Below are 27,451 nucleotides of genomic sequence, written 5' to 3'. Positions count from 1 at the left end.
CAGTTTTGACTCCTTTGATGGGTCTCATTTACAAAATTGATATTTTAAAGAACCAAAAACTGTTCTTCTATGTCAACTCTCCAAAGGACCTTTTGTTCACCATGGCTGTAGGGTGAAAAGGCCAGTTTTTGTTTTCTACTTCTGTGTTCGGTGAAAGAATGGTCAGGAGCTGTTGTTGGTGGGTGGGGTTTAAGTGTGGGGATTATCAGGTACGCAGGTGAGAACGCTCTTAAATTTCACTCTTCCCAGGCAGCAGGACTAATGAGGAGCAGCCCTATGACTGTGGATGGTGTGGGCACAGGCAAAGAAATTTAAATCAGCAGTCAAGTTTTATATATAAATTAGATCCTGATCTCAGAGGTTTGGTGTCAGTTTGACTGCAGTTAGAGCACTACGGGATAAACTACTGTCCTGGAGAGAGATGTTTTCTGCCTGTACAACTGCAGAGCAAGAAGTAGTAACCAGAAAACAAGAGTCCAATGTAAGTGCCTGAAATTTTCTTGGAATCTATCTGATATAATTGATGCCATCGTTGTTTATTTGATGGTATATCATTGTTATCATTTTGTGATGTAAAACTACATGCTTACTATTTTTCCTAAATTTTTATGACATTTCTCATTTTTCTTTAGAGTCATGGAGGACTTTCTATCTGTACAAAGCTGTGTTATGCACTTGGTGGCGTTCCATATCCAGCAACCAATATTGCCATGGCTTTGTCCTTTCAGATCTTTCTGCTGGATGTTGTGCAGGTAAACGAGTCTTGTGCAGCATTGTCCAAGTTTTCATAGGTGAAGGACTTTCATAAGCTCTAACCATGTGGGAACAGTTTCTTCCAGTATATGATTATATTGTATTTTATGAGGTTAATGCTCAGCAAACTTGACAGGAAATTATGTGAGTATGTGTTGTTTATCTATGCTTTTATATATATATATATATATATTTGAATTATATATATATATATTCCAAAAAGACATTTCAAAATAGTTTGCAATATATCTAGTTTAATTGATACATTTGTCATTTAATGGTAAATACATTCTCTTTTATTCTTTACTTTTGTTAAATAATAGTAACGGTTTTAAGCAGAGGGCGGCACGGTGGCGCAGCAGGTAGTGTCACAGTCACACAGCTCCAGGGGCCTGGAGGTTGAGGGTTTGATTCCCGCTCCGGGTGACTGTCTGTGAGGAGTGTGGTGTGTTCTCCCTGTGTCCGCGTGGGTTTCCTCCGGGTGCTCCGGTTTCCTCCCACAGTCCAAAAACACATGTTTGTAGGTGGATTGGCGACTCAAAAGTGTCTGTAGGTGTCAGTGTGTGTTGCCCTGTGAAGGACTGGCGCCCCCTCCAGGGTGTATTCCTGCCTTGCGCCCAATGATTCCAGGTAGGCTCTGGACCCACCGCGACCCTGAACTGGATAAGCGCTTACAAATAATGAATGAATGAATGTTTTAAGCAGTTTCTCACTGTGTGTTTAACCCCATTACCACAATATATTTACACTGCTAATGGAAGAGGAAATTCCTTAAGTCACATGATTAACAAGAAGGTTCATCAGTAGGGCTGATTCACATCAAGGCCAAGTGAAAATTACACATTAGGTTTCCAAGATTACAGCTGCAAAGAATATTAATTTATTCTTAATTTATTGTAAAACATGTCTCTCATGATATTGACAGTAACATATATCATTTTAAACTTAGCATCCTTAACCAAATAATGTCTTATATTATCCTAGACGTTCAACCCTGTTAACAACCACAGAGTAACACAGTTGCACTGCTGTAACAGGGCAGAGTATATCAGTAATGTGTAGTATATAGATATATTTTATATATAATATTATTTTTAAATATGTTGTAAAATAAAAAAACTAATCAATTTTTGAAGACTACTGAGGCCTACATGGTCCTTCCAGTGGTGACAACAAAACCTTTGCATGTATTCCTACTTATTATACACACTACTGGGGTTTCAAATGAAGGCAAAACATCCTCAAAGTTTTTGATGAGTGCTGTGTTTCCCTGAGCACCATCACACCATCTCTGCTTCATCTCCAGCTGAAATTGTTTATTATTTATGAAAGCTGCTGGCAGAGTTTATGAAGTGGAATATATCAGGGATGCAGGCAATTCTACCCTGGCCTCATTCTTAATTCTCTCTCTGTTTCTTGTTCAGATGGAGGCGTTTCTCGTCTCACTGATTCTATTTGTAAATCGGGCTTGGGATGCTGTCACTGACCCTCTGGTGGGCTTACTGGTCAGCAGGAGTAGGCGGAGTCCAATGGGCAAGCTCCTTCATTGGTGGGTGAAATAATAACAGCTGTTGGTGTTTTATGGAGTGATGAAGCTCTGCACAGTAGAAGGATTAGGGAGAGCCCAGTAGACCACCTCCTTTATTAGTGAATGAAGATATCAAGACTGATGTAGTGGGGTGATGCTGAAACACTTTTAACGATCTTTGCATGCTAGGGATGGTCATACTACTGATTTTTATTTCCTGTGTGAGCTCAGTCCTTACCTATGGATATTTGAACAATACAGAACCAGATCAGTCTCAGATTGAAAATGAAAATTTATGATGTAATCATTTAACATTTCTCTCCCACTTTTGTTTTAAAATGAAGAAAATAAGCAGTAATCTAATGCTGAATTCTCATTCACACAAAAATTCTGATACTTTACGAATTTCTCAAACTCTATTAACATACAAGTGTGTGAGTGAATGTGTGAGTGTGTGTCGCCCTGCGATGGACTGGTGCCCCCTCCAGGGACTTACCTGAAACAGGACGAAAAAAAATAAAACGAATGAGTGAATGTTCATATGCGACATCACATGTTTGTGTTTACATTTACTATAAATGTGTTAGCGTTTACATTAACCTTTCACTGATTTCCTTTCCCAGCAGTCAATCAATCATCAGGGCAGGGTTTAATGGTGAAGAAAGAAGACATGTAGAATATAAAAATGGGTGGGAAATGAAAACATTTGGCACACCGAAACAGGTGGAGTACAACAAATGAGTGGAGTAAGAATATGGGTTGAATCTGGAAACAAAATGTGGGGGTATGAACTGTGAACATGATAGGTGAATTTACAGCGGTTTAATTTTATCTGGAGCAAACAAACAGCACCGTAGTGTTCACTGATTTTTGTGGTTTCTGAATCAATCTGAGCTCAATTAAAAGCCCGTCTGACTCAAGCTTTTCTGCTGCTTCCTCATGAATCATTCTAGTAATCAACATTTCACACGTCTCTCACACTATCAGAAAATCCATGAGCTGCAGAAACACATTCTCTACAGTGGACTAATTAATGGATAATATTTTCTGGTACATTTTAGCACATGGTCCATTAGTCAGTTTCACCAGACTCTGTGTTATTGTAGTTCATGTACCAAGCCATCAGAAGTCAGCCATTGTTAATCCCCACCCGCGCTGTAGTCAAGATTCACACATGTGACCTCTAGTGGCCAAGCAGCAGAACTACAACAGCACAAACATACTCTCCACGGGTTCTCAGGAGCACAATGCACCTGTGCTAAAGTCATTGCTAAATTAAGTATTTTATAAATATGTTTTCCATGTTTTACAGTTTACAGATTGTTAAATATGAATTGAAATGGCCTCTTTAGCGCCCACTTGTGGTCCCAGTTTGAAATCCACAGCTGAGCTGTAGTTTCTGATTTTTGTGCCTATTATAACTTTGATCCTTCACAGGTCTATTGTGTCCACCCCGCTGGCGGTTCTCTCTTACATCCTCCTCTGGTTCATTCCTCACACTGCGGCCAGCTCCTCTGCCTCTGTGGCCTGGTATCTCATCTTCAGCTGCCTCTTCCACACCTTCACGAGTGTAAGACTTTCGTGCTTTGATGGTGCGTTTAAGGGCCACTTTTCTAAACCCAGATTCCCAGTAAACATTTAGCCGTTGACTCAACGTTGTAATAACGTAATGACTGCCGTCTAATCAACGTTCTCTTAAGGTTGAAAATGAAAGTGGAAAAGACTTCCAAACACAGACATTGAAAAGACGACTATTAGACGTATTTTGGACGTCCATTGACGTTATTAATTGGTCCCGAAATAAATTACTTGTATAAAACGCGTTTTGGACGTCCACTGACGTTATCGATTGGTCACCACTTAACTAACTTATTAAGATGGATTTTGGACGTCCACTGACGTTTAAAATATGTCATTGACGGACAGACTACTTTTAGACATATTTTGAACGTCCAGGGACGTTCGCTGTTTACTGGGTTTGGCCTAAACCTTGACTACCAAGAGATTTTGATCCCCAACAGTTAAGATTTCAAATCTAATTTAAAGGGTTGATATGATACATTTATGCTGTTGGTTTTTGGATTTAACTTTATGTTGTGTTCAAAAACAGAAGTAAATACATTTTTATATGATCATTTTCAAATTCCATTTTTTTATTTGAAAAAGGGTTGTTACTGTGTTCTTATTGGCTGCCCCCGTGTGGACTCATTTAAGAGCCAATTCACAGATAGCACTCCTGAAGAATAAAATAAATGTGTGAAATGCCTGGCCCCTCGCTGCCGTTGTATTCTTAGCTGAACCCATGTGTGCTTTTAGGTCCTTTACACCATTATTTGCTACACAAAACATGGGAATTTCTTTTTAATTCATCCGAGAACTTACATTTACGTTTCGGCATAGCTGCTCGAGATGAGGGTGGGTACCTGGGCTTTGCCTGACGTAAATAAGGACTGCTGACGTGCAGACTGACCAATTAAATGTTTACAGAGAAGGTTATCGACCAGTAACGGTAGCTCTACAGTCAGACCGTCCAATCAGAAGATTTTAGGCTACTTCACCACGCCCCCTTCTCACTCAACCGAACCAATCGGAGTAGGGCAGGGGGCGGGACTAGTTTGTGAACGAAACTTCTCGAAGTTCTATGTAAGCTCTAGAAAAAAAAAACAAAATCTCGGACGTTTGTGAAATTCAGCCCGGACATTTTTTAAGTCTAAAAAAGAGGACATGTCCGGGTAAAAGAGGACGTCTGGTCACCCTAGTTTAAGGGCCACTTTTCTAAACCCAGGTTTGGTCTAAACCTTGACTACCAAGAGATTTCCATCCCTGACAGAGTTCAAAACTAACTTTTAAAGAGCTGTTGTTGGTTTTTGGATTTAACTTTATGTTGTGTTCAAAAACAGAAGTACATTTTCAAACAAACAAAAAAACAAACAAATAAATAAATAAATGTGTGTGTGTGTCAAATTTTGTGACCTCACAAACACAAGCATGTATCTGTTTTTGTTTAGTTTTCAAATGTGGGATTCATGGGCAGAGGAGTCAATGGTATTTTTTGGAACATTAATGTTTAATGTTTTAAACCTGTTTAATACTTCACTGTTTGTTGTAATAGAATATTTAGATTTCTGTGATTCTGTGGTACTGCAATTTTTACCACGGATTGGTCTCCTAACTCAGTCTCTTGTCTCCGCAGTGCTATCATATCCCATACACTTCCCTTAACATGTTCCTGGGAGGAAGTGAGAGAGACCGAGATTCAGCCACAGCTTACAGTAAGAACATCTCCCACGCTGTGAGACTGAGTCTGAGGGGCCTGTGTGTGGATCAGTTATTAGCCACTGCTACTGAACATGCGACAGAAGTGCTTTGTCATGCTGGCGACTTCTGCTCTTGCTGTCCTCTAGAATTTTAATTTAGACGTTAGCATTCAAAGCATGGAATGGTTTAAAAGCCTTCTTCAGAGTCATACTAGCATTTTAATAAGTTATAGTTATTTTGTTAATTATTATTATTATTATTATTTTTACTATTATTATTATTATATTATTTAATTTTAAAAGTCTTGTCTCCTGTGGACAGTCTCTCTTCTTAAACCTCTTTCTCTCTATTGGCTTTCTCTCTTACTCCTCTCACCACCTCCATATCTCTCTCTCTCTCTCTCTCTCTCTCTCTGAGGGATGAGTGTGGAGGTGTTGGCGATGCTCTTGGCTGTTATGATTCAGGGTCAGGTGTTGAGTGTGTTTAATGCAGATAGAAAGGACTCCTGCATAGAGAAAAATCATGAGCTCACACAGACCACAACGACTCTCCCCATTACTCCTCTTCATCACACGGTATGAGTGTCACATACACACACACACACACAGTATAAAAAGAGACCATAAAAGATAAGCTCTTTAAAAGCTAAAAGCACTATGTACAGTAACATATTTGAAATTAATTTTAATTTAACCATTATTTAAAGGATCAATGTAATTTTTAACAGCCAGAAAATGCCAAACAATATTTATGAAAGTGATTTATTTCTTAACATTAATTCTGTATAGTGTGATTCACAGTCCCTGAATGAACCATTTTATGCTGCGGTTATGGAAGCTGAATGAATACATGAATGAATTGTTTATACCCACTATTACAGACGCTGTCACTTTAAATGTTTGTATTAAACGGCAGAAATGTCCACTCTTTTTATTGAACTTAAAGCATTAACACATTCATAGTGTAATTTAATTTAACAAACCACTGTGTTCTGATGCTCTGACAAAAAAGATTTTAAAATATTGGAGGTATTAGGTCTTTTGTTAATGAATGAGCGTGTGATGTAAGTAACAGTGTTTTCCGTGTGTTTTTTTCCTCAGAGAGAGGCCTTTCTGACCTCAGCTCTGGTGTTGGGGGCTCTGTTCTTCATCTGCAGCATGGTGCTCTTTCTGGGAGTTAAGGAGCAGAGAGGTACATTAAGGGCCATGACTGGGGAATTTGTCACTAGGCAGTAGAGGTTGGAGCAATTTCTGTGAGGATTTAATGACATTTAAATAAACTCTAGATGGACTCTCGCTCAAGTAATGACTTGGGGGTGATTAGTTTTGGGTCACAAATATCAACCCAACTTATCCCAAAGCTATTGAGTAGAGTTCCATCACAAGGCCGCCCTGTCCTTCCATTTTGGAGCTTTCCTCGCCAGAGGCGTCCCTTTTGAGTTTCTGGGTTTTACAGTCCATGGGGCTGGTTCTGTGGTACTGACCAGTGGTTCCCCCATGGCTTTAGCACATGCTTAACAAGGTACAAATTCTGTTTATATGCAGAGTGTAACATACAGTACCAGTCAAATGTTTGGACACGCCCACTCAGGGAGGGGTTTCCTTTGTTTTGGGCCAATTTCCACATGTTGTGAATGTACTACACCAGTCAAAAGTTTGGACTTCTCATTCAATGGTTTTTCTTTATTTTGATTATTTTCTACATTGTAAATGAATATGGAAGACATTAAACTATGGAATTATGTAGTAAACACAAAAGCATTAAACAAACCAGAATATGTTTTGTACTTTAGATTCTTCAAAGTAGCCTTCTTTTGCTTTGATGACAGCTTTCCACACTCTCAGCGTTCTCTCAGTCAGCTTCATGAGGTCATCACCTGGAACTGTTTTCAGTGAACAGCTGTGGCCTCGTCAACATTTAATTTGTAGAACTTCTCGCCTTCTTAATGTGTTTGAGACCTTTACTTGGGTTGTGCAGAGGCAGTGTGTCCAAACATTTGACGGGTGCTGTATATAGTATTTCGCACAACAAACAGTAGTTTATTAAAGTAGGATTAATGTGTGCAGAAGTGTGTTCCATATAAAGATTGCGTAGTCATTTCAACTTAGGAAAATGAACAAAAATGTCTTTTTTGTGTCCAAACTAATATCCCACTCTTGTTTTCAGATTATCTGGACAGAGAGACAGTCCAGCACAGGTCTTATCTGAAAGATCTCAAGAAGGTGGTTGGTCATGTCTCCTATCAGCGTCTGGTGCTCGGCTTCCTCTTCTCCTCTCTCGCCTTCCAGGTTCAGACATCTACTCTCAATATATAACAACAAGCTTTAGAGAATGTTAGCGAGAACCTGTTGAACTTCATCTGTAGAGCATTATTCTCTTGTTAGTAGTCCAAATGTGGGTTTGATTCCCGCTCTGTGTGACTGTCTGTGAGGAGTTGGTGTGTTCTCCCTGTGTCTGCGTGGGTTTCCTCTGGGTGCTCCGGTTTCCTCCCACAGTCCAAAAACACACATTGGTAGGTGGATTGGCGACTCAAAAATGTCAGAGTGAAAGTGTGAGTGAATGAGTGTGTGTTGCCCTGTGAAGGACTGGCGCCCCCTCCTGGGTGTATTCCCGCCTTGCGCCCAATGATTCCAGGTAGGCTCTGGACCCACCGTGACCCTGAATTGGATAAGCGCTTACAGATAATGAATGAATGTTAGTCCAAATGTTTCTTATTTCAAATACAAAACACCTAATGGAACTAGCTTGTAAACCAATAATTCATTCACTCACTTCTGTTTAACCAAGTGCTCCATATAGAGTGCTATTCAGTGCTTTGTGTCAATGGCAGTGTGTCCTTGTTTAAGGATCAGGCTGATAGCACTGCTAGCACACATCACTACACATGGGTCTAAATTTGCCAGTTTCTTCTTTAGTTAGCCTTTTGGAAAGCCTGTGCAGAACCTAGTTGGCTTGTGTTTGTGTGTATCCCTGTGTATGTAAGTAGTTCACTGGTGAGAGGAGGTTTGTGGGTATGATAGGTTGGAATAAGTCAGGCCTGGTCTTGCTAAGTGTTACTGAGTCATAATGTCAAGCCGTTACACTGAGTAAGATACTGAAGACACTGCAGTGTCAATACTCTACACATGACCAAATATGTCTTCACTAGCTTCACTGGAAACAAGGATGTTAAGAAATGAAGTCTGACTTCTTTTGGAACTGTTCCCTTCACAGATGTCTTTGGGGATCTTTGGATTGTTCTGCATCCATGTGGCAGGTTTGGGGGATCACTTCCTGTATCTCATGCTAACCATATTGGTGAGTCCCACTGGTTGTTTATAAGGCTACATAAGCCTTGCACAATACATGACCTTAAGCTAGATAAGCATCTGTGCAGGCGTATTCCAGCAAAAGGCCAGTTGTGATATAACGTCCTACTTTCAGATGAACAAAGCAGCCATTTTGACTATCACTGCAGGTTTGTCCGTTGTTATAACAGACGTATATAGTGTTTAAGGGGCAATGACCTACAATAAAACGTTACTGATATTTATTACTTTAAAATTGATGATGATGGTAATAATAGATTCCAGTCGGTTTGTTTGTTTGATTTCCACACAGCTTGCAGCTACTGTATCGGTGCCTTTGTGCCAAAAGACTCTGGTAAAGCTGGGGAAGAAGAGAACACTCTTCATAGGCCTCCCTGTAAGTTCACACTCTCTCTCTCTGCTCTGTAATAATGATGCTTCTGATGACACAGACAATGAAAATGGAAACTCAGACTTCCATTTCCAGACTTCCTCTCTGCAGACTGACACCTATGTCGTTGTAGCCGTTGTGTCTGCATCAGTAGATGTGGCTACAGTCTGATCATATGAATTGGATTTGATTCATATGCAATAGAAGCATATGAACTTGTACTTAAAAAAGAAGTGTGCTTGACAGATATCAGCTCTGTGAGCAGATCGAGATTAACGCTAAAGGATTTCTTTAATGACTTCACTGCTGCTGTTGATGATGGTGATGATGATGATTACAAAACACAGCTGATTCTGTTTCTTTAATTCAACAGCTGCTCATTCCTGCTCTGTTAGTATTTGCATCTGTGAAAGAAAACGTAACAGTCTACGTGGTGATGTGTGTTCTGGTTGGGATCAGTGTAGCTACAATGTTCTTGTTACCATGGTGAGTACAGCGAAGACCTAGATCTGTCCGCTTAAGTCCTATTCATCTCCTGGAAGCAGGACAGAGCCCCACTACAGTGGCCAGCCACGTCCATAATTTACTGTTTCTGCTTGGCCTTGTTGGACACATTTCAAATGTGTTGCCTTTGCTTAATCAAAGTTAGATTTTGCAACGAGGCTAGCTATGCAAACATTCTTTTACATAATGATGGGCATTGAATATTTGATGAAGACCATATATGTAAACTAATTTTACTGGCTTTGGTAAATCATTCATCTCTTTGTTCAGCCTGTTGTAGTAAGTTAGACCGATACATCCCCACTGAGGCTATAATGCTTGTTTTTTGACTATGCTATGTTTAAAAACAACCCAAATTATAACTGGAGCACATGAAAATGAAACGGTAAAGTGCAAAGTAGACATAGCATATGTACCCTTTAAAGTGACTATTCAAATCTTGATTTTGAGTGTTATTATTTGTGATAATCATCAGTGAGTGTTATATTCAATAGCCAAAAAATGTTTGCAATAACTCGTTTGACATCTCTTATCTCTCATGTGTTTGTCAGGTCAATGCTGCCGGACGTGGTGGATGAGTTTGTGGTACAAAACCCCTGCTGTATGGACTTAGAGCCCCTGTTTTTTTCCTGCTCTTGCTTCTGCAACAAGCTTGGCGGTGGTCTATCTGCCGGCATCTCCACCATGACGCTACAGTGAGTCATCTCTCTCTCTCTCTCTCACACACACACACACACACACACAATCACCTACACATCTCCCACGCTCTGCAGCACTGTACCAGGCTTTAGTACTGTGTCTTAAAGCTACAGTACACATATCTTCCAAATGCCAGTATACAAGATTCATAAATAAGATATAAATCTCTTACATGAACTCATACATACAAATGAGAACACAGACCTTCTCAGTTTCTCAAGGCTGTGTTTGCATGAACATACCTGAGTCATTATTTCTTCCTAGTCTGACAGGTTATAGAGCAGGAGTGTGTATTGCCAGTGAAGGAGTAGTCACAGCACTGCGTATACTTATGGCACCAGTACCAATCATCCTGCTGTTGCTGGGTCTGGCCTTCTTCTACCTTTACCCTATTGATGAAACACGGCGCCAACAGATTCAAAACGACCTGGGATGTACAAGGTAATTCCAATCCAATTTATATTGTTATTAATGAGGCCAGTATGAAAGTCTCAGAAATGTTAGAGTCTGTTAAATGTGCATCTTGTCACTTTCATTCCCCGAGATGCCTCGGTCAAGTCTAACCCATTTTAGTGTGTTTACACATTATATTATATATGAAGACAGCTATTGCGCTATTTAAGCTGCTGTTTAGTTCAACACGATTGAAGGAGAACATTAGACACTCATCCATCCATTATCTGTAAGCACTTATCCAGTTCAGGGTCGCGGTGTGTCCAGAGCCTACCTAGAATCATTGGGCGCAAGGCAAGAACACACCCTGGAGGGGGCGCCAGTCCTTCACAGGGCAATACACACTCACACATTCACTCACACTTACGGACACTTTTGAGTCACCAATCCACCGACCAACATGTGTTTTTGGACTGTGGGAGGAAACGGGAGCACCCAGAGGAAACCCACGCAGACACAGGGAGAACACACCAACTCCTCACAGACAGTCACCCGGAGGAAACCCACGCAGACACAGGGAGAACACACCACACTCCTCATAGACAGTCATCCGGAGGAAACCCATGCAGACACAGGGAGAACACACCACACTCCTCACAGACAGTCACCCGGAGGAAACCCACGCAGACACAGCGAGAACACACCACACTCCTCACAGACAGTCACCTGGAGGAAACCCACGCAGACACAGCGAGAACACACCACACTCCTCACAGACAGTCACCCGGAACGGGAATCAAACCCACAACCAGCTGTATGACTGCGACACTACCTGATTTTAAATGATGAGGATAGGAGTTGAGATGGGTCAGTGATGGATAGCATTATCTGGAGTTGAACTTAAATGTCACCCAAATACCTAATGTACTTAAATGTCACTTAAATACCATGTTTCACTACCCACTCCCAACCCTCACATTTACTTTGCCATTAAGGGAGAATATGGACTGCAATCAGGGACATATCAGAGTCATTTTTTTTATATTAATAAGGCCTGACAGACATTCTGACATAACAGTACAAAACGTTTAGTTACAAAATGAAGACTAAAGAGTAGACAACCTTTTTTGACAGTTTAAAGAACAGCTTCATAATACATGCTTGAGTATCAGCTTTAACATTTGGTTTATATCATGTGAAGTTGCTTCGTGCCTACTTTAATATACCTCTCTTTACACAGACATCAATTTTACATCAAATAACAATTTGCGATACCTTTATTCATATTATAGTATGTACATTTCTACTGTTCTTCTTGCATCCGCAGGTCCAGAGCTGAAATGGTTCCAACTAAAGAAAAGGATGCTGGGTTACAGCACAGAAACCAGCACCATAGGCTGGAGACAAGAGTTTTTCTCTCAAAGACTAGCATAACATCTCTAAGAACACAGAAATTTCTGAGAAATTCTCCTTCACCTCGAGAGCACTGCATTTTATTCACACCTCCACACAGTCATAACTCCACTAGGTCAGACTGCGGTTTGGAGAAACGGTTTCATAAACCCAGCTCAAAAAATAATATACCTGTCTCTCAACGCAGCTCCCAGAAGCATCCACACAAGTATTACAAGACACATGCGAAGGGGGCAAAGGTCACATGGGTGTAAATGAAACTGATCTGTCTTTAATAGCTTGTGTTTATTTTTTATAAGCAATGTAGAGTTGCTCACCGTACAGATCAGGATATTCACTCCTGCTCCCACATACTCACTCCCACTCTGTTCTTCAATAGTCAGGACACCCCCACAGGAGCCCCACAGAGCAGGTATTATTTCAGTACTGGAATATTCTCAGCCCTGACTCTGATGTGGTGGGTGCATAGTTAAGATGAACTACACTGTAATGGTAGATCTATGAAGTGCAACTATATGGTCAGTGAAGCTGGTGAAACAGACAATGAGTGTAGAAACTTATGTATGACATGTCGATACATTGCATTGAAAAGTAAATAAAAAAGATAATTGTTGGAAATGAAATTGGGTGTATTGCTGTACCATAAGGACATTCATTTGTGTAGTGTCACTCAAATATTTATGGACATGAAATGAGCCTGTTTCTTGAGACTGACCCATTTAGAATCATTTTTGGAGCTGTCTGTTCTCGATAACCAAGTCGTAGTAATGACAATTGATATGACTTAGTATCTTGTAATAATGATTTGCTATCCCATAATAAGCATTTTAATAACTTATCTCATTACTGTGATTCAGTACGCCAATATTCTGAAACGCTATAAGATATAATCTAATTATGGGATAGGGAGACATTATGAGGTATCAATATGATGATAAGACAATATATTGAAATACTAGGGGATATAGTATCATGGTTATAAGAAGGTAAGTCTCTATTATGAAATGTTGAGACATTGCAAGCCGATATTATTAAATACTGAGATGCAGGGTCTTAATTTTGAGATAGTGTGTCACTGTTATGGAATATTATGAAATAAGGTTTTCATTCATTGTCTGTAACCGCTTATCCAGTTCAGGGTCACGGTGGGTCCAGAGCCTACCCGGAATCACTGGGCGCAAGGCGAGAGCACATCTTGGAAGAGGCACCAGTCCTTCTCAGGGTGACACACACTCACAAACACATATAGACACTTTTGGGTAGCCAATCCTCCTACCAATGTGTGTTTTTAGACTGTGGGAGGAAACCAGAGCACCCGGAGGAAACCCACACGGACACAGGGAGAACACACCACACTCCTCACAGACAGTCACCCGGAGGAAACCCACGCAGACACAGGGAGAACACACCAAACTCCTCACAGACAGTCACCTGGAGGAAACCCACACGGACACAGGGAGAACACACCACACTCCTCACAGACAGTCACCCGGAGGAAACCCACGCGGACACAGGGAGAACACACCACACTCCTCACAGACAGTCACCCGGAGGAAACCCACGCGGACACAGGGAGAACACACCACACTCCTCACAGACAGTCACCCGGAGAAAACCCACACGGACACAGGGAGAACACACCACACTCCTCACAGACAGTCACCCGGAGGAAACCCACGCAGACACAGGGAGAACACACCACACTCCTCACAGACAGTCACCCGGAGAAAACCCACACGGACACAGGGAAAACACACCACACTCCTCACAGACAGTCACCCGGAGTAAACCCACACGGACACAGGGAAAACACACCACACTCCTCACAGACAGTCACCCGGAGAAAACCCACACGGACACAGGGAAAACACACCACACTCCTCACAGACAGTCACCCGGAGTAAACCCACACGGACACAGGGAAAACACACCAAACCACTGTGCCGCCCTGAAATAAGGTTTTATCACAGAAAATTATTTTTAACCCATTATTATGACATGTGCTCTATATTATGAGTTACTAAAAGTGTAATATATTTAAGAGGCGGGTGAATCTTTGAACGTTTTCAGATTGAGACATTATTAATTATCTCTTCAGGAAACATTTTGTCTCTTTTTGGCTCTTATTTGGTGGTTCAATGTGCCGCTAGGGGCAGCAAGGGACTGTGTGCGAGAGAGGGGCTCAGTCTTTATGTCTAGAATCACAATTAGAGGATTGTAGAGAGCGCATTTTGTGCAGAGAACCGGGAGAGGAGAAACCAAACAGCGAAAAAGGATGGGCGTCGAGGTCGAAACGATAACTCCTGGAGACGGTAAAACACTCGAATAAACCCTGGATAATTTTTCCCTAACGATTTTCTATCTTGTAACAGCAGCGTTTGGTCCGTTTTTTGACGTTTCTCCGCAGTTTTTTCTCTTTTAGCTTTAGCCGGCGCGCTAAGACGCTAGCGAGCAGGCAGACGCTTGAATTAAATATAAATACATATATTTTTCCTTTCTCCCTTTTAGGAAGCACTTTCCCCAAGAAAGGACAAACATGTGTCGTTCACTATGTCGGTAAGTTGAAACCAAATGGTGTATTTGTTTTTAAATTCCGTTCGCAGATTAGGGAGGTAACGTAACATTTAACTGGAGGTTAGCTGCGCTGAACTTGGCTTTTTCGCAGACGGATTTTCCGTTCCACCTTAAATAGGACAGCGGATACATTCTTTACATTAAGTGACTGCTGTCCCATTTAAGGTGGAACGAAAAAAAAAACGAACGAGAAGAACCCAAGTTGGGTTGGTTGGGGCTTGTTTTAAATTATTTTTGGCTTTTTTTTTTTTTTTTGAAGCCGGAAAAGCTTTGCTGACTTGTTTAAGGTGGAACCTGGTTAAGCGCATTTAAGGTGGAATAAAAAAAGAAAAATCGAATGATAAGAAGCCCTTTCCAGCCTCGTGTTGGCCTCCGGGCTAATCCTGTCAGGATGCTCCGTAACAAAAGGCCGCTTTCGGAGTCTCTTTCTGCATTAAGGTTTTGTTGGGGAATGTCTGAATGTATTGCGCAGAGTTGTCGCTATATTTATCATTGCAATAATCGGTTGTGGATCGATTCCTCAGCTGGAAAACGCCTCGAAAGTGGTTGTTATTCATTAAAAAAATGTGACAGGGCAAGCGTAACATCACACTGATTTGTGGGTGTGAACGAAACAAGCGATTATTTAAGTGACAAAATGGTATTAGTATATCACTTTTTCTGTGGAGGCTGTCGCCCTGCGATGAGTGTTGATATGTAATGAATCCGCCCTGTTCTTACTAGATCCAGACAAGGAATGAAGTAGGCTACATGGGTATTTGTTTTTGGAATACAGTTCGTGTACTACACTGATTCATTCTTAAACTACTCTACTCTACCCAGTAAACAATTAGCCGTTGATTCAACGTTGAAATAACATAATGACTACCGTCTAATCAACGTTCTCTTAAGGTTGAAAATGAAAGTTGAAAAGACGACTATTAGACGTATTTTGGACATCCTTTGACGTTATGAATTGGTCCCGAAATAAATTACTTGTATAAAACGCATTTTGGACGTCCACTGACGTTTAAAATATGTCTTTGACGGACAGACTACTTTTAGACCTATTTCGAACGTCCAGGGACGTTCCTTGTTTACTGGGTGTAACTACTAAACAGATGCATTAAAAGAGCTCGAAAACGCCTGTCCTCAATTGATACGTCTTCATGAATGTTTCAAAAGAAATGGTCTTTTTTTTTAACCCTTATGTCAATTAAAAGCCCCCCCCCCATTCGAGATCATTTGTTTATTTATTAAAAATCATAGTGTTGGCTGGGTTTACATGTAGCTCTTTCAACATTGGATGAAAGTGAATGTTTCATGAATGTAATCATTTTAATGCTTTTTCAGATAGCATTTTTAATGGCATGATAAAACATGAAAAAACACTCAGGGCTCATTTCCATTGTGGTCACTTTAATGTGTGAATACTGTCTGACAGGGTCACTGACGGATGGACGCAAATTCGACTCCTCCCGGGACCGAGGCAAGCCCTTCAAATTCAAGATCGGCAAACAAGAAGTGATCCGTGGTTGGGATGAAGGAGTGGCTCAGGTATTACCGTTACTGTCTGGGATTAATAATTTAAACAGTTCAGAGATCTGGTACCAGACTTGCTATTAAATCTCTCTCTTCTGAAAATGCCTTTTGTACAGACATATCCACTGCCTTGCCCTTAAATTAGGTCTTAATCGATAGAGAATATTTTCTTTCTCTCTTTCATGCATTAGATATTAAATGTAGCCATGGAGCTCTGAGACCTGTTCCTGTGCTGATATCCATCCAAGTGTTTCTCGACATAGAATATGACTCAGACTTATTTTTTTAAACAGATGAGTGTAGGACAGCGTGCAAAGCTGACCTGCACTCCGGACTTTGCCTATGGGAGCAAAGGTCACCCCGGCATCATTCCTCCCAATGCCACCCTCATATTTGATGTGGAGCTGATTGGCTTGGAGTAAAAGCTTTGCAGTTTGACTCAGGTTTTTCCCTATTTGTTCTTTCAGGGTGAGTGTTTTGGCTTTTTGTGATGTATCACAACATTTGTAGCCTTTAGATGTTGCATGAATTTGTCTCCTGTCTTTGTTTGGATGGTTGAATATTGATCAAATTTTAAAATATACAATAATAATAATTTAGCAGCATACCATCTTGGTAATCATGTCTATGCCATAGCCACCTCTTGTCATTGCCTGTAGTTTTTCCTAGGTGCAGGGATCTTTTTAATAGCTTGGCGTTAATCCCCTCAAAGAGATTATTCTTGTCTTAGACAAGCTTGTGGCTTAACTGTCCTGCAAGGTTTATTTAACAGTCTTTTAGATTAGGCTGTCTAATCCTTATTGATGTGTTTTCTGAAACACATGGAGTTTGATGCATCTCATGGTCCTGTTTTTCTTTTGTTCTTTTTTGCAGGTCGACCTTTTTGGGGAACATGGCCTGCTGCACGTGATCCTCGAAAGGGGCTAGTGTTGATAGCTACACCACTTAGCTTAGCTCTGTAATCCATGTGTATATTTTGTTATCTTTTTATTCCTTTCCTGTTAGACACATACATTGGTATGCTTTCACCCACTGGATGTTCACAATTAATCCCCTTTCTGCCAATTTTTTTTTTTTATGTATTTTATTTTCTGCATTGTAAACACAATCACTGCGACAGGGCTTTGGCTGAGCTGGTAGTCTGTACTCTGGTGGGGAAATTTGGATAATTATGAAACAAACTACTTGAAAATAAACATTGTTTATAAAAAGACAACTTTTCTCTCTCTCAATTATTTGTCTGCTCAGTTTCTGTGATGGTCTAGAGTTTACCAACACTCAGCTGAAAAACTAGAAGAGACAATCCTTTAAAGGCGCAATATTTTATTTTCCAACCACACAAATATATGTACAGAACTGTCTATATAGGTTTTGAAAACCTTTTCAGTTCTATGTACTTGCTATGGTCTTTATTTCTACCATATTTTGACAACGACACTGCAAACGAGTTTAGAAAATGTTGAAAATTCATTAACCAATTGCCTTATTTACTGGGAACTATGTGCTAACATGCCCATTAACCAACCTATACATGGAGCTCTTGCATTGGTTCTAACATCCCTGATTAAAATCCATTACTGGAGTTCAATTGTGCAATCTCAAACTAAAGCATGGCTTCATCATCATGTCTTTGATTTATGATTAAAATGCATAAACTGAGAAGCATTACACTGAGCTAATCAACGCATGCGAGACAACCCTGAATTTCAGGTAATGCTCCTCACCAAGTTTAAAGTGATACATAGTGCAGAACTGAGGGGGAAAGAAATCGTAAAGCAGGTTTAAAGTTAAAAATCATTAAAGCACTTCTACTATAGTCAACTCTTAAGTGCACCACATCCATAACTACTGTTAATCTGTATGTACAACTGAACATTGAGATTCAGAGGTACAGTGGAAAAGATGTATACACCAGTTATTTAAATACAGTATATTTGAATTGAACCGTAAAGCTAGCAGTCCTATTGCCACTGGTCATTCTTAAACCCTGCGTGCTTTCTGTACCTACAGCCAAGATTGAGCCTGAGTTCAAGAACTAAAATAAATAAAGTCTTATGCTAGATGAATACCATTTGGGATTCTTAAACAAACATGGTACACTACATTCTTGGAAGCCGTAAGACATTCCTTTAGCCATTGGTAAATCAAGTTTCTCATTCAATCCCAATTTGGTTTTTTCTTTTGTATCAAAAAGCTGGTACTGGATTCCACATTTTTCATGAACACATTATGAATGAGGAATAACCACACCGTGGATGAAAGTAAAGTCTCAAAGACATCAAGACAAGGTTTCACAACCTACTACATTTAGACTTCGATTGAGCCTTGCTTCATATCTAGAGATCAAAGAAAATATACTGTTTTTTTCTCAGTTTTTTCAAGTTCTACCCTTTTTGACTCTATTTCTCGCTTGAGCTCAAAAGCTGGAGAGGAAGCCAACAAACGCTGATAGGACAATCATGGAGAGGAAAAAGGGAAATAGACAAACAATTGGTGGAAATGAGTAAGGGCCCTGGAATAAGTAAAAGTCTACGTCAGTACACGGAGGATCAAGGTTTTTTTGTTTTTGCAACATATTTTAGTGTATGGTTCAATTAACTAGCAGACCAGTAACCAAGTTGAATGCGGCATTACTGAAAAGAAAAAAAAAATATTCGGGACATGTCTGTAGGGCAGATATTTAGATTGTTGTTCCTCCACCTGTCCCAGTTGGGCCTCGGCTGCGGGTGCTGCTAACACGCCTCAGTGAATGAAGTGCCACAGCACAGCAGCCACGGAGAAGAGAGCCCATGTGGTACATGGGCATTCCTTCACGCTGTGCCCCACGACACAGCCATGCCACTGTTGGAACCACTGGCACTGCTAATGCTAGCAGATCGATCAGGAAGTATCTGCTCCAGTGGCTCTTTTGAGGAGGTTGTTCTTGCTCCTCCTCTTCCTCCTCCTCCTCCTCTGTATCACCCCCACCAGCTCCATGTTCCTCTCTAAACTCCACAACCTTCACTTGCAGTGGTGCCTGCTCTGGAGTTGGATGAGCTCTAGGACAAGGTTGTTGCGTCTGAGGCATAATCAACACCGTAGGAGTTGACGTTGATGATGATGTTAACTCAACAAGGTTCTCTGGGGGCAATGTCTCTGAATGGTATGACATCTGAGTGGGTGAAAAAGCAGTGGAAGACAAGGGAAAAGTCTGGGGCTCAGCCAGAGTTACGTCGGGTGCGCAAGTTGCAGAGGTGATGATGCTTAACTCCTCACCGCCACCCTCCTCTTCAGAGATCCAAGTGATTGTGGGGCTGCAGGCTTGGGATCTGAACCCTGGCTTTTCGCTTCCTTCTGATGTACTAGAGGGTGCTGTTGGGGCAGGGGGAGGAGGTGGAGGAGGAGGAGGAGGGAGCGGAGCCTCATCTTGTGGGAGATGGAGGAAAAGGTGATGGTGAGGGAGGTAGGTGTGTGTCATGCAACTACAGTTGTTGTTGACTGCATGGCAGGGCCGACGAATGGGCAGGACTGCCTCGCCACTGCAAAGCTTCTCATAGGTTGAGGAGCGTGACAGGTTGGAGCAAAGTGATGATGGCGGGACCTGTTCAGACAGAAGGGCTGCCTCCAGAAGCAGATGGGTACGCCCATCCCCTCTAGGTAAAGTGGCAGCTCCCCGATTGGCAGGAATGTGCCGATCCGAGGGAACATTTCCATTCCGGTCTGTGCCAGGTGACGTTTCACTGTTCAGCCTGGTGAATGTGGCGCTTCGGCTGATTGTATGTGCTGGAGAGCAGCCACAAGACCTGGAGGCTCCATACCGTGGCCCTAACCTGCCTACGCCCGTCCCCTCAGACTTACAGTCCTGCTGATCTGTGTCACGGACTCCCAGGTTGGACCTGACTGTTTCCACAGCCTGCTGAAGCTGCCGGATCTCCTTCCTGGCTTCTTTAAGGGCTAGCTGGGCTTCGATGCGATGGCATTCTTCCTCAATCCAGTCTTCTTGCATCCGTGTGAGCTGCATACGTAGCTCACCAATCTCAGAGTCCCTGCAGGGATACATAACCATGATAGAGAGCAGATGTAACGGCTGAATCATGCACTGCAAGTTTATGTTATTGGGGAACAATTTCTTGTTCTTTAAATTCTTTGCCAGATTTATTCTCTCCTCAGTGCTCCATCCCTCCTCCTCCTCCTCCCAATCTTCAAATTTCCTCAGTCCTTGCAGATGAGAAACATTCCCACAATGTTATGCTTTCACCATGTTTCTTAATCAGGATTGTGTTGTTATGTTGACAGGCTGGGATATATACATGCCAGAATTTTGGTCTCATCAGACAACACAACCTTTGCTAGTTTGCTGCAGGATCCTTGACACCAGATAAGAATTTGTAGATAAAGGAAAGAAGGTCTTTATCTTGATTCTCTCTGAGATAAGGCAAGGTGTGTGTGCAGCATCTTTGATATTTTTGTGTGATGTACACATTTTTCCACTGTTGGCTATTACTCTCTGATTATTATTTTTTTGTGTGTGTGGAATGTGCATGTTGCCTTGAACTTTCCAATTCTTAACAATTGACTTAACAAAGCTCCGTGGTATCTTCAAAGCCTAAAAATGTTCTTTATAATTCCTTACCTGACATGCCTTTCCAAAACTTGTTCAAGGTTTTTCGAGTCCAAGCTGAGGCCTTTGTATAATTCTGCATTCACAAACTAAATTGGCATAGTAAAAAGCCATTCCACACAGTTCTTGGAACATGAACCGACTATGAGACCATGAAGGTGACTGGTAATTCTTGAGATTGACTGGGGATAATAACAGTAAAGGGTGGGTATATATCAAACCAAGATATTGTACTGGGTTATTTAAAAATAACATTAGAAATTGTTAGTTTTGCATGCAGATTCGCAAGAAACAGGTTTGTTCTGTATTAACTCCAGCTCAGAGGCAAACTAAATGTGAAATTCCGTAAAGGGTTTTCCTTCTATTTGTAGCACACACGGTGTGTGACCTGGTATGTATGGTCTGGGAAGATTCAAATTCACTGCAAAGGGTATGAACATACTACTTCTCACTCGCCTGTAAACACAACAAGGCCCAAGAAGACATGCTTATTAAATTGCATCTTGGTGATACAAAACTGTCATCTCAGTGTAGTTAATGTAGTTCAGCAATGTATTGAAACATTCATCAGAGACATATCTCCTATTGACCTGTCCTGCAGCCTCTCCACATTCTCTTTCAGCCGGGCACGGAGGTGACGGATACACACTTCCTTCTGCTGAAGAGGCGTGAGGTACTGCTCGGGGGCTGGAGGACGGATGCCGTGATTTTCACTGCAGGCTGCATACTTTGCCTGCCGTCTGGGGCGAGACAGGAGAAGATCAAACAGTTAAGCTCCCATGAATAACATACGCCTCCCGGTGTTACATAGTACGCCCAAGAACAACAGACAACAAAATGATGCATTTGGTTTAGAGACATACTTTCTCCTTGAGTCCTTATTGAACTAAAAACCATTTGTATTTCATTTTAACATGATCATTTCTCAGCCTCACTTTGTCCTTTAATGAAGCATCCTGTTTTTGAAGCTGTTCATATAAAACAACAGTGTGTAAATGAGAACATTTCTGGCTGTCCTTTGTTACTAGCTTCTATCAACTCATTCTTAAGTTATTATTCCTTTAGGAAACATACCTTAAAAAACCAAGTAGTAACAATAGTTTAGTTATTTATTACTTCATGTTAATCATTCATAATTTTAATGATTAACACAGAAGAGCCAAAATATTTATACAACCCTCATTTTAAAAATGTATGGGAGTTTCAGAAGGGTTCAGTGAAAGTAGATCTCTCCCATATAGTCTATTTTTGGTGCTCAAACCTTACAGAATCTGGAACATGCCCCCAGTGGAGGACATTATCGTAGTACACGACATAATGGAAGTGTGTGTGTGTGTGTGAGTGTGTGTGTGTCTGTCTCACCGGGGTGTAGCAGGGTGTGAGCGAGGTATGGTATTACATTCTGTGCCCTTGCAGCATGATGTTGAATAGCTGCTGCTGATGGAGGAGTCGCCACGGGAATTACGAGCACTGGCTGTCCCGGCGGACCGTCTACAGAAAAACAAATAAAGGCAGCACAATCTGCAATCATCTGTACTGATTAGGAGTGTGAATCCCAGTACTCATCATTATTTGATTTAGTTAATGATACCTTAGGAAACTGTCCTGCTATTATGAAATTTCTAATTGGAATATACAAGAAAAACATGATGCAGCTTGTTTAGTAAAATTGTGAAAATGGTTCTTTGCAAATTTTGTTAAAACATCTCACCACTGTATGATGTACCACGATGTTCCAATCATTAATTTTCACGACTGATGTCAATATTCATATAATAATAATATAGATTTTTTAAACCTGCTAAATTAAAACATGAAACACATGAGCACTATACGTTTTATTAATAAAAACTTCACCATAATGGTATTTTAAATATCTAATTAAAAATGAAATGTAAACAACATGATTAGCTAAAAAAGGAATCTGGCTAATCAGCATGGTGCATGTGCACCCTCAGCATTCCTATTCCTTATGACTGCACTGACTTGGCTCACGTTATTTACGCCATAAAAACAAAGGTTAGCCAAGAAGCTAAATAAACAATCAAACTGCTTGAGTGGAGCAAACTGACTTGAGCATGAAGAGTGACGTGCAGTACCTGCGTGGTCCAGCAGAGGGTCTTCTGTTAGCAGGGAGAGACATGAGCCCTTCACGGTCAGCCTCCAACAGCAGAACACACCCAACAGCACAAAGTGTTCTGGAACAAATGCACATACTTTAACACCGAGCAGTAGATGCTGTCTGATTCTCTAGATCAGAATAAAGCTAGACACTGATATTCTACAATTATGGAACCGATTTCATCTGTTACAGAGCAATGCAATAAATTATTTAAGGCATGTGAATTAACCTAAAATTAACACCGAATAGAACTGTCTGTGTTGTGGTATAATAATGTTAACTACAAATTGACAACAGAACTGCTATAACTGATGGTTCATATTCTGCTAGCTATCGAGCACTTAAACTATTTAAATATCCTTATGAAAAACAGCATTAATCAGCTACCAAACCAACATATATTGTGTTTTGTACATTAAAAGGCTGATGAATTAGCATGACTATCTATGTCATTGTTATTAATTAGTCTGTAAGCACTTTAAATGTCATAAATAATAATTTCACATTAAGGTGCACCACATTATCATTAATGTGTAAAAAAACACTCTGGTGTTTAATACATTAATTGGTTAAACCTATTAACATATATTTGACGAAGGCAACGGGCTTCATGCAGACTGATGGAGAAGACAAAGTATGATCAGTATCTGGCAAGATCTGAGGTTTAACACTGTAGAAGGATGTGGGTTCATCATTTGGCAAACACCAGGTCCCAGTTGAGCTTTCTATGTCTGTGTTATAACTGATTTTTCATTACAACCAACGTATAAGCAACATATTTAACAGCCATTACAGAACAGATTTGAAACAATTGATAAACCTTTATAGGTTTAGTCTTATTCTATAGTGGTACCACTACAGGTTAGCAATTTCAGACGCAGTACTGAAGAAAAGCCTCAGATACCAAACATATTTTAGCTTACTGTGTCATTTAGATTGAACCATGACTAATTGCTTATGTAGCTAGCTGGAAAATGCTCACTATTCAACCATGAAAAGATCCACTCATATTAATTAAATATAAAAAGCTCATGCCATTTTTATCATCTTGGAAGCAGAGCAAGAACATTGTAAAGTGATATCACATAACTTTCTTTCTGGATAATGTTTATCATTAGCTTGTAATTCTAACAAAACTGTAAAATCTGTATCATAATCTTTTGTAAAGCTATGACAGGAATGAAAAATAATTTTGACCTTAGAGCTGAACTACAGTAAAGTGTCTTTTTAAGAGAGGTATAGAAGTGGCTGGTAAATGTTGTGTCTCATGGTGAGAAGTCTTACAGACGATTGCTCTTGAGCGAACATCATACAGTTGAGTCATCATCTGTTTCTCTCTCTCTCTCTCTCTCTCTCTCTCTCTCTCTCTCTGCTCGAAGTAGTTCACAGAACTGTGTCAGAGCACTTCTATCCCCTTAGATAAACCTCAGAAGGACAGTGGTGAAGCAGACAAGCGGAGAGACAAAGCTGAGCTGAAGTAGTGCAATCTAGAACCAGATGGAAACATATCTCTAATTTCTAAAGCAATTGTTTGACAAAATGTACAAAGATTTGCCTCGTTGAGCCAGTACAAATACAAATCCTTGGAAAAACAACTACATTTGGAGTGAGAATTAAGGTTAAACACGTACCCAAACTATTCCTGTTACATTTAAAAGAATGTTTTATCTCGTTTCTACAATAACAACTTCTACAACGCACTGTAAAAGACATACTGAATAAAACCACATCTAAATTACAGACAGGCTCTGGCACGTAAACTTAAATAAGTTATGTAAGACACCAGTCTGTGACTGAACTAATGTCTCACATGTAAAGGGAATGCTTGGCTAGCACTTTTATTGCATGAATGGTTGCCTAGTAACTCAGCATCCTGGTTGGCCTAATAGAAAAATTAAAAATGACAATATGCCAGGAACAATCATGTCCCCACAGACAGGGAACATCACAGGGAGAGAACAGTTTGTACGTCATGTGACCCAGCTGATGTCAGAGGAGAAATAAAACCTCAGCATGATGAACAGAACACAATCAGACAGATGTTCGTTCTCGTTCTCTCTCTCGCTCTCTCTCTCTCTCACACACACACACACACATACACACACACCTGTTGAGACACATCGAGAATGAGCTGCCATTCCAGGGGTGCTGCTGATCATGAGTGTGTTAGGGTCTGAACCAGTGACAGCCATCTCATACCAACTGTAATAGAGCACTAAACATTCTGAATATTAATATATAATGTAGTAAAAACAACATGTGTAGGGATGGCATATCATTACAAATGTATAAACATGAACTGGTATCAGGCCACAAGTTTACATCATGCCATTTTGCTCAAAGAAGCTTCCAGTAAAGGATAACTTGATAGGAATTGTTCACTAATGCCAAAGTTCAGTGATTTTTATGTACTCATCTGCCAATTCATATAAATACATAAAGCACAGACTTTGGCCCTACATCTGTGTGGATTGTAATTACTGAGAAAGTTAACAACTGCAGAACTACAACAGAGCCTGATATGACATTCTGACCAAAAAAAATATCTGAAAATTTGGCCTAAATATAATCTGGAAGGAAACTGTTTTGGTGGGAACACACATCTAAGCATTCTGCTCTTCTAGATTTAAATAAACCCATCATTGAATATTGGTTAATCTGATTAACACTAATAAGATTCTAACGAAACCATACACCTCTACGTAGGAGATGGTCATCAATAATTGGTAAACCAATAAAAGAAGCAGGAAACTATGAACTCAAACAGAAATGACGTGCTAGTATTATCTCTCCAGATGTGCAGTCTAACAAGTTTTGAGAACAAATGCTGATCCTGATCTATAGAACAACATTATCCACACAGAAGTGCTACAGATATTTGCCCAGCTTCCCCACAGTGCCATTAGTGCTAATTCTACACTAACCGCAGTGAGAGGGAACATCATTTTTGATGAAGCTGAATATGTCCCCAGTGGGTAGGTGATAGGAGAGGGAGATGATTCCAGGGCAAAAATGGAGGAGTTTATTTCAGGACAGTGTTTGGAGCTAAAGAAATTTGCAGCTGAGTCAGTGGAAGGGATATGACAGACACAGTCCAGCTCACACCTAGTGTGGGGATGTGACTGACAATAATCTTTTAATACTTTCTAGGCTTTCCATTTGTAATCTCCAGAGTGACAATCCTCAGTTATCCCTTTGATCCAAATTAAGGAAAAGAAGTCTTGATCTTAAGTCTTACAATGGAAGTTTTGCCTTCTGTTGCATTTACAACACGTCAAAAGATACGTTTCATACAAAAGACCTTATATTATTAGTTAATTCGGCTTTATAAGGTGCACACATTTAAGTGCTGATGGTCTTTATCTGTATGCACATGGAAATACATATATGCTCTATGCATAAGCTCTAGGGTACAAAGCCCCCTGCATTAGACTCTAGTGCAGTGGAACTGTATTCTGTATTCTGTATTGGAGTGGCATTTATTGTTTATATTGTCTAAATATTTTTATGGGGATAACAGCAATTAGATACAAACAGCATATGGTCTAAAATTACTTCAACCCTTTCGAAGAAAACGTGGTAAAATATTAATGCTGGGATTGTTAAACTGAAAAACGTGACCAGATTTGAACAACATCCCAGTGAGCTGGAGAGAAGGACGCCTGGAAAACGCTGACCTAGTAGTAGGACAACGTGATGACGTCACGGACGCAATACTGCAGGTAGCTTATTTCATAGCCTCCCGGATAGGGCACAGTTTCTATAGATATAAAGAGATAGAACGGCCCCAAACAGGCCTGCTAGACTATACAGTGTGATAGTACATAACAGAAGAACATTTTTGATGGCTGTTTATTGGTCCATGCTTCATCCTTAAAAAGTAGAGAGGAAATCCTTCAACTTACACCAGACCTTAATATTTATAAAGGACTGTGCGTCTGATTTAGTGTACTCTTTCTTCCCTTAATGCCTGTAATCCACAAACAGGCCAGTGCAACAGACCTTTGCGTAACAATATGCTGTTCACTGCACTGTTAACGACAGCATCGGCGTGTCCTACTTAAAGTCACCGCACCGGTAATTCTCCAAACGAAGTGAAAAAAAAAGAGAGACACAGCACTGCACTCAATATATCATGCACTAAAGACAAACCGTCCTTACCAGCTCGCGGTTCTCAGCTTATCCTCCAGGCCGGGCTCGTCCTCCATCATCCCCGCAGCAGTGAGCTGAGTTTGGGCATCTGACTCTGGGTGGAACCTGTGGACCAGAGAGGGGCGGAGATAACAGAGGCTTCATGCAGAGGGACGAAGCTTCATGAGAAGCTTTATTGAATCACTCAGTTTACATGACAATTAAGAGGCAAACAACAATGAACCCAAACACAAGAACCCATAAATACAGTCAAAGA

The 27,451-nt window shown here is 40.6% G+C and overlaps 3 protein-coding genes across 4 annotated transcripts; 2 read left to right on the top strand and 1 right to left on the bottom strand.

Moving 5' to 3' along the window:
• Positions 1–158: 158 nt before the first annotated feature.
• Positions 159–12,909, top strand: mfsd2al2 (major facilitator superfamily domain containing 2a-like 2). Its single transcript, XM_066644320.1, has 14 exons — positions 159–209; positions 633–752; positions 2,178–2,302; positions 3,719–3,851; positions 5,475–5,553; positions 5,957–6,114; positions 6,640–6,730; positions 7,706–7,827; positions 8,753–8,836; positions 9,140–9,223; positions 9,591–9,703; positions 10,273–10,416; positions 10,685–10,861; positions 12,141–12,909. The coding sequence occupies exons 1-14, from the start codon at positions 159–161 to the stop codon at positions 12,478–12,480; spliced, it is 1,821 nt and encodes a 606-aa protein (XP_066500417.1). The 3' UTR covers positions 12,481–12,909.
• Positions 12,910–14,391: 1,482 nt separating this feature from the next.
• Positions 14,392–17,533, top strand: fkbp1aa (FKBP prolyl isomerase 1Aa). Its single transcript, XM_066644918.1, has 5 exons — positions 14,392–14,538; positions 14,735–14,782; positions 16,224–16,336; positions 16,615–16,789; positions 17,195–17,533. Exons 1-4 carry the CDS (start codon positions 14,502–14,504, stop codon positions 16,741–16,743), a joined length of 327 nt encoding a protein of 108 aa, XP_066501015.1. The 5' UTR covers positions 14,392–14,501; the 3' UTR covers positions 16,744–16,789; positions 17,195–17,533.
• Positions 17,534–17,639: 106 nt separating this feature from the next.
• Positions 17,640–27,385, bottom strand: LOC136666611 (syntaphilin). 2 transcript variants are annotated; one of them, XM_066644917.1, is made up of 6 exons: positions 25,151–26,335; positions 24,328–24,530; positions 23,021–23,119; positions 22,284–22,412; positions 21,512–21,661; positions 17,640–20,346 (listed from the first exon to the last, which is right to left on the bottom strand). In XM_066644917.1, exons 3-6 carry the CDS (start codon positions 23,062–23,064, stop codon positions 19,002–19,004), a joined length of 1,668 nt encoding a protein of 555 aa, XP_066501014.1. In that variant the 5' UTR covers positions 23,065–23,119; positions 24,328–24,530; positions 25,151–26,335; the 3' UTR covers positions 17,640–19,001. The 2 variants fall into 2 exon arrangements, with proteins under 2 accessions (XP_066501014.1, XP_066501013.1); XM_066644916.1 differs by lacking the exons at positions 24,328–24,530; positions 25,151–26,335 and adding an exon at positions 27,205–27,385.
• Positions 27,386–27,451: the final 66 nt, after the last annotated feature.

Source organism: Hoplias malabaricus, chromosome 14 (assembly GCF_029633855.1).
Source record: "Hoplias malabaricus isolate fHopMal1 chromosome 14, fHopMal1.hap1, whole genome shotgun sequence".
Classification (NCBI taxonomy): domain Eukaryota; kingdom Metazoa; phylum Chordata; class Actinopteri; order Characiformes; family Erythrinidae; genus Hoplias; species Hoplias malabaricus.
The sequence above is the reverse complement of the archived record's forward strand: the minus strand, read 5'-3'. Positions and strand labels throughout refer to the sequence as shown.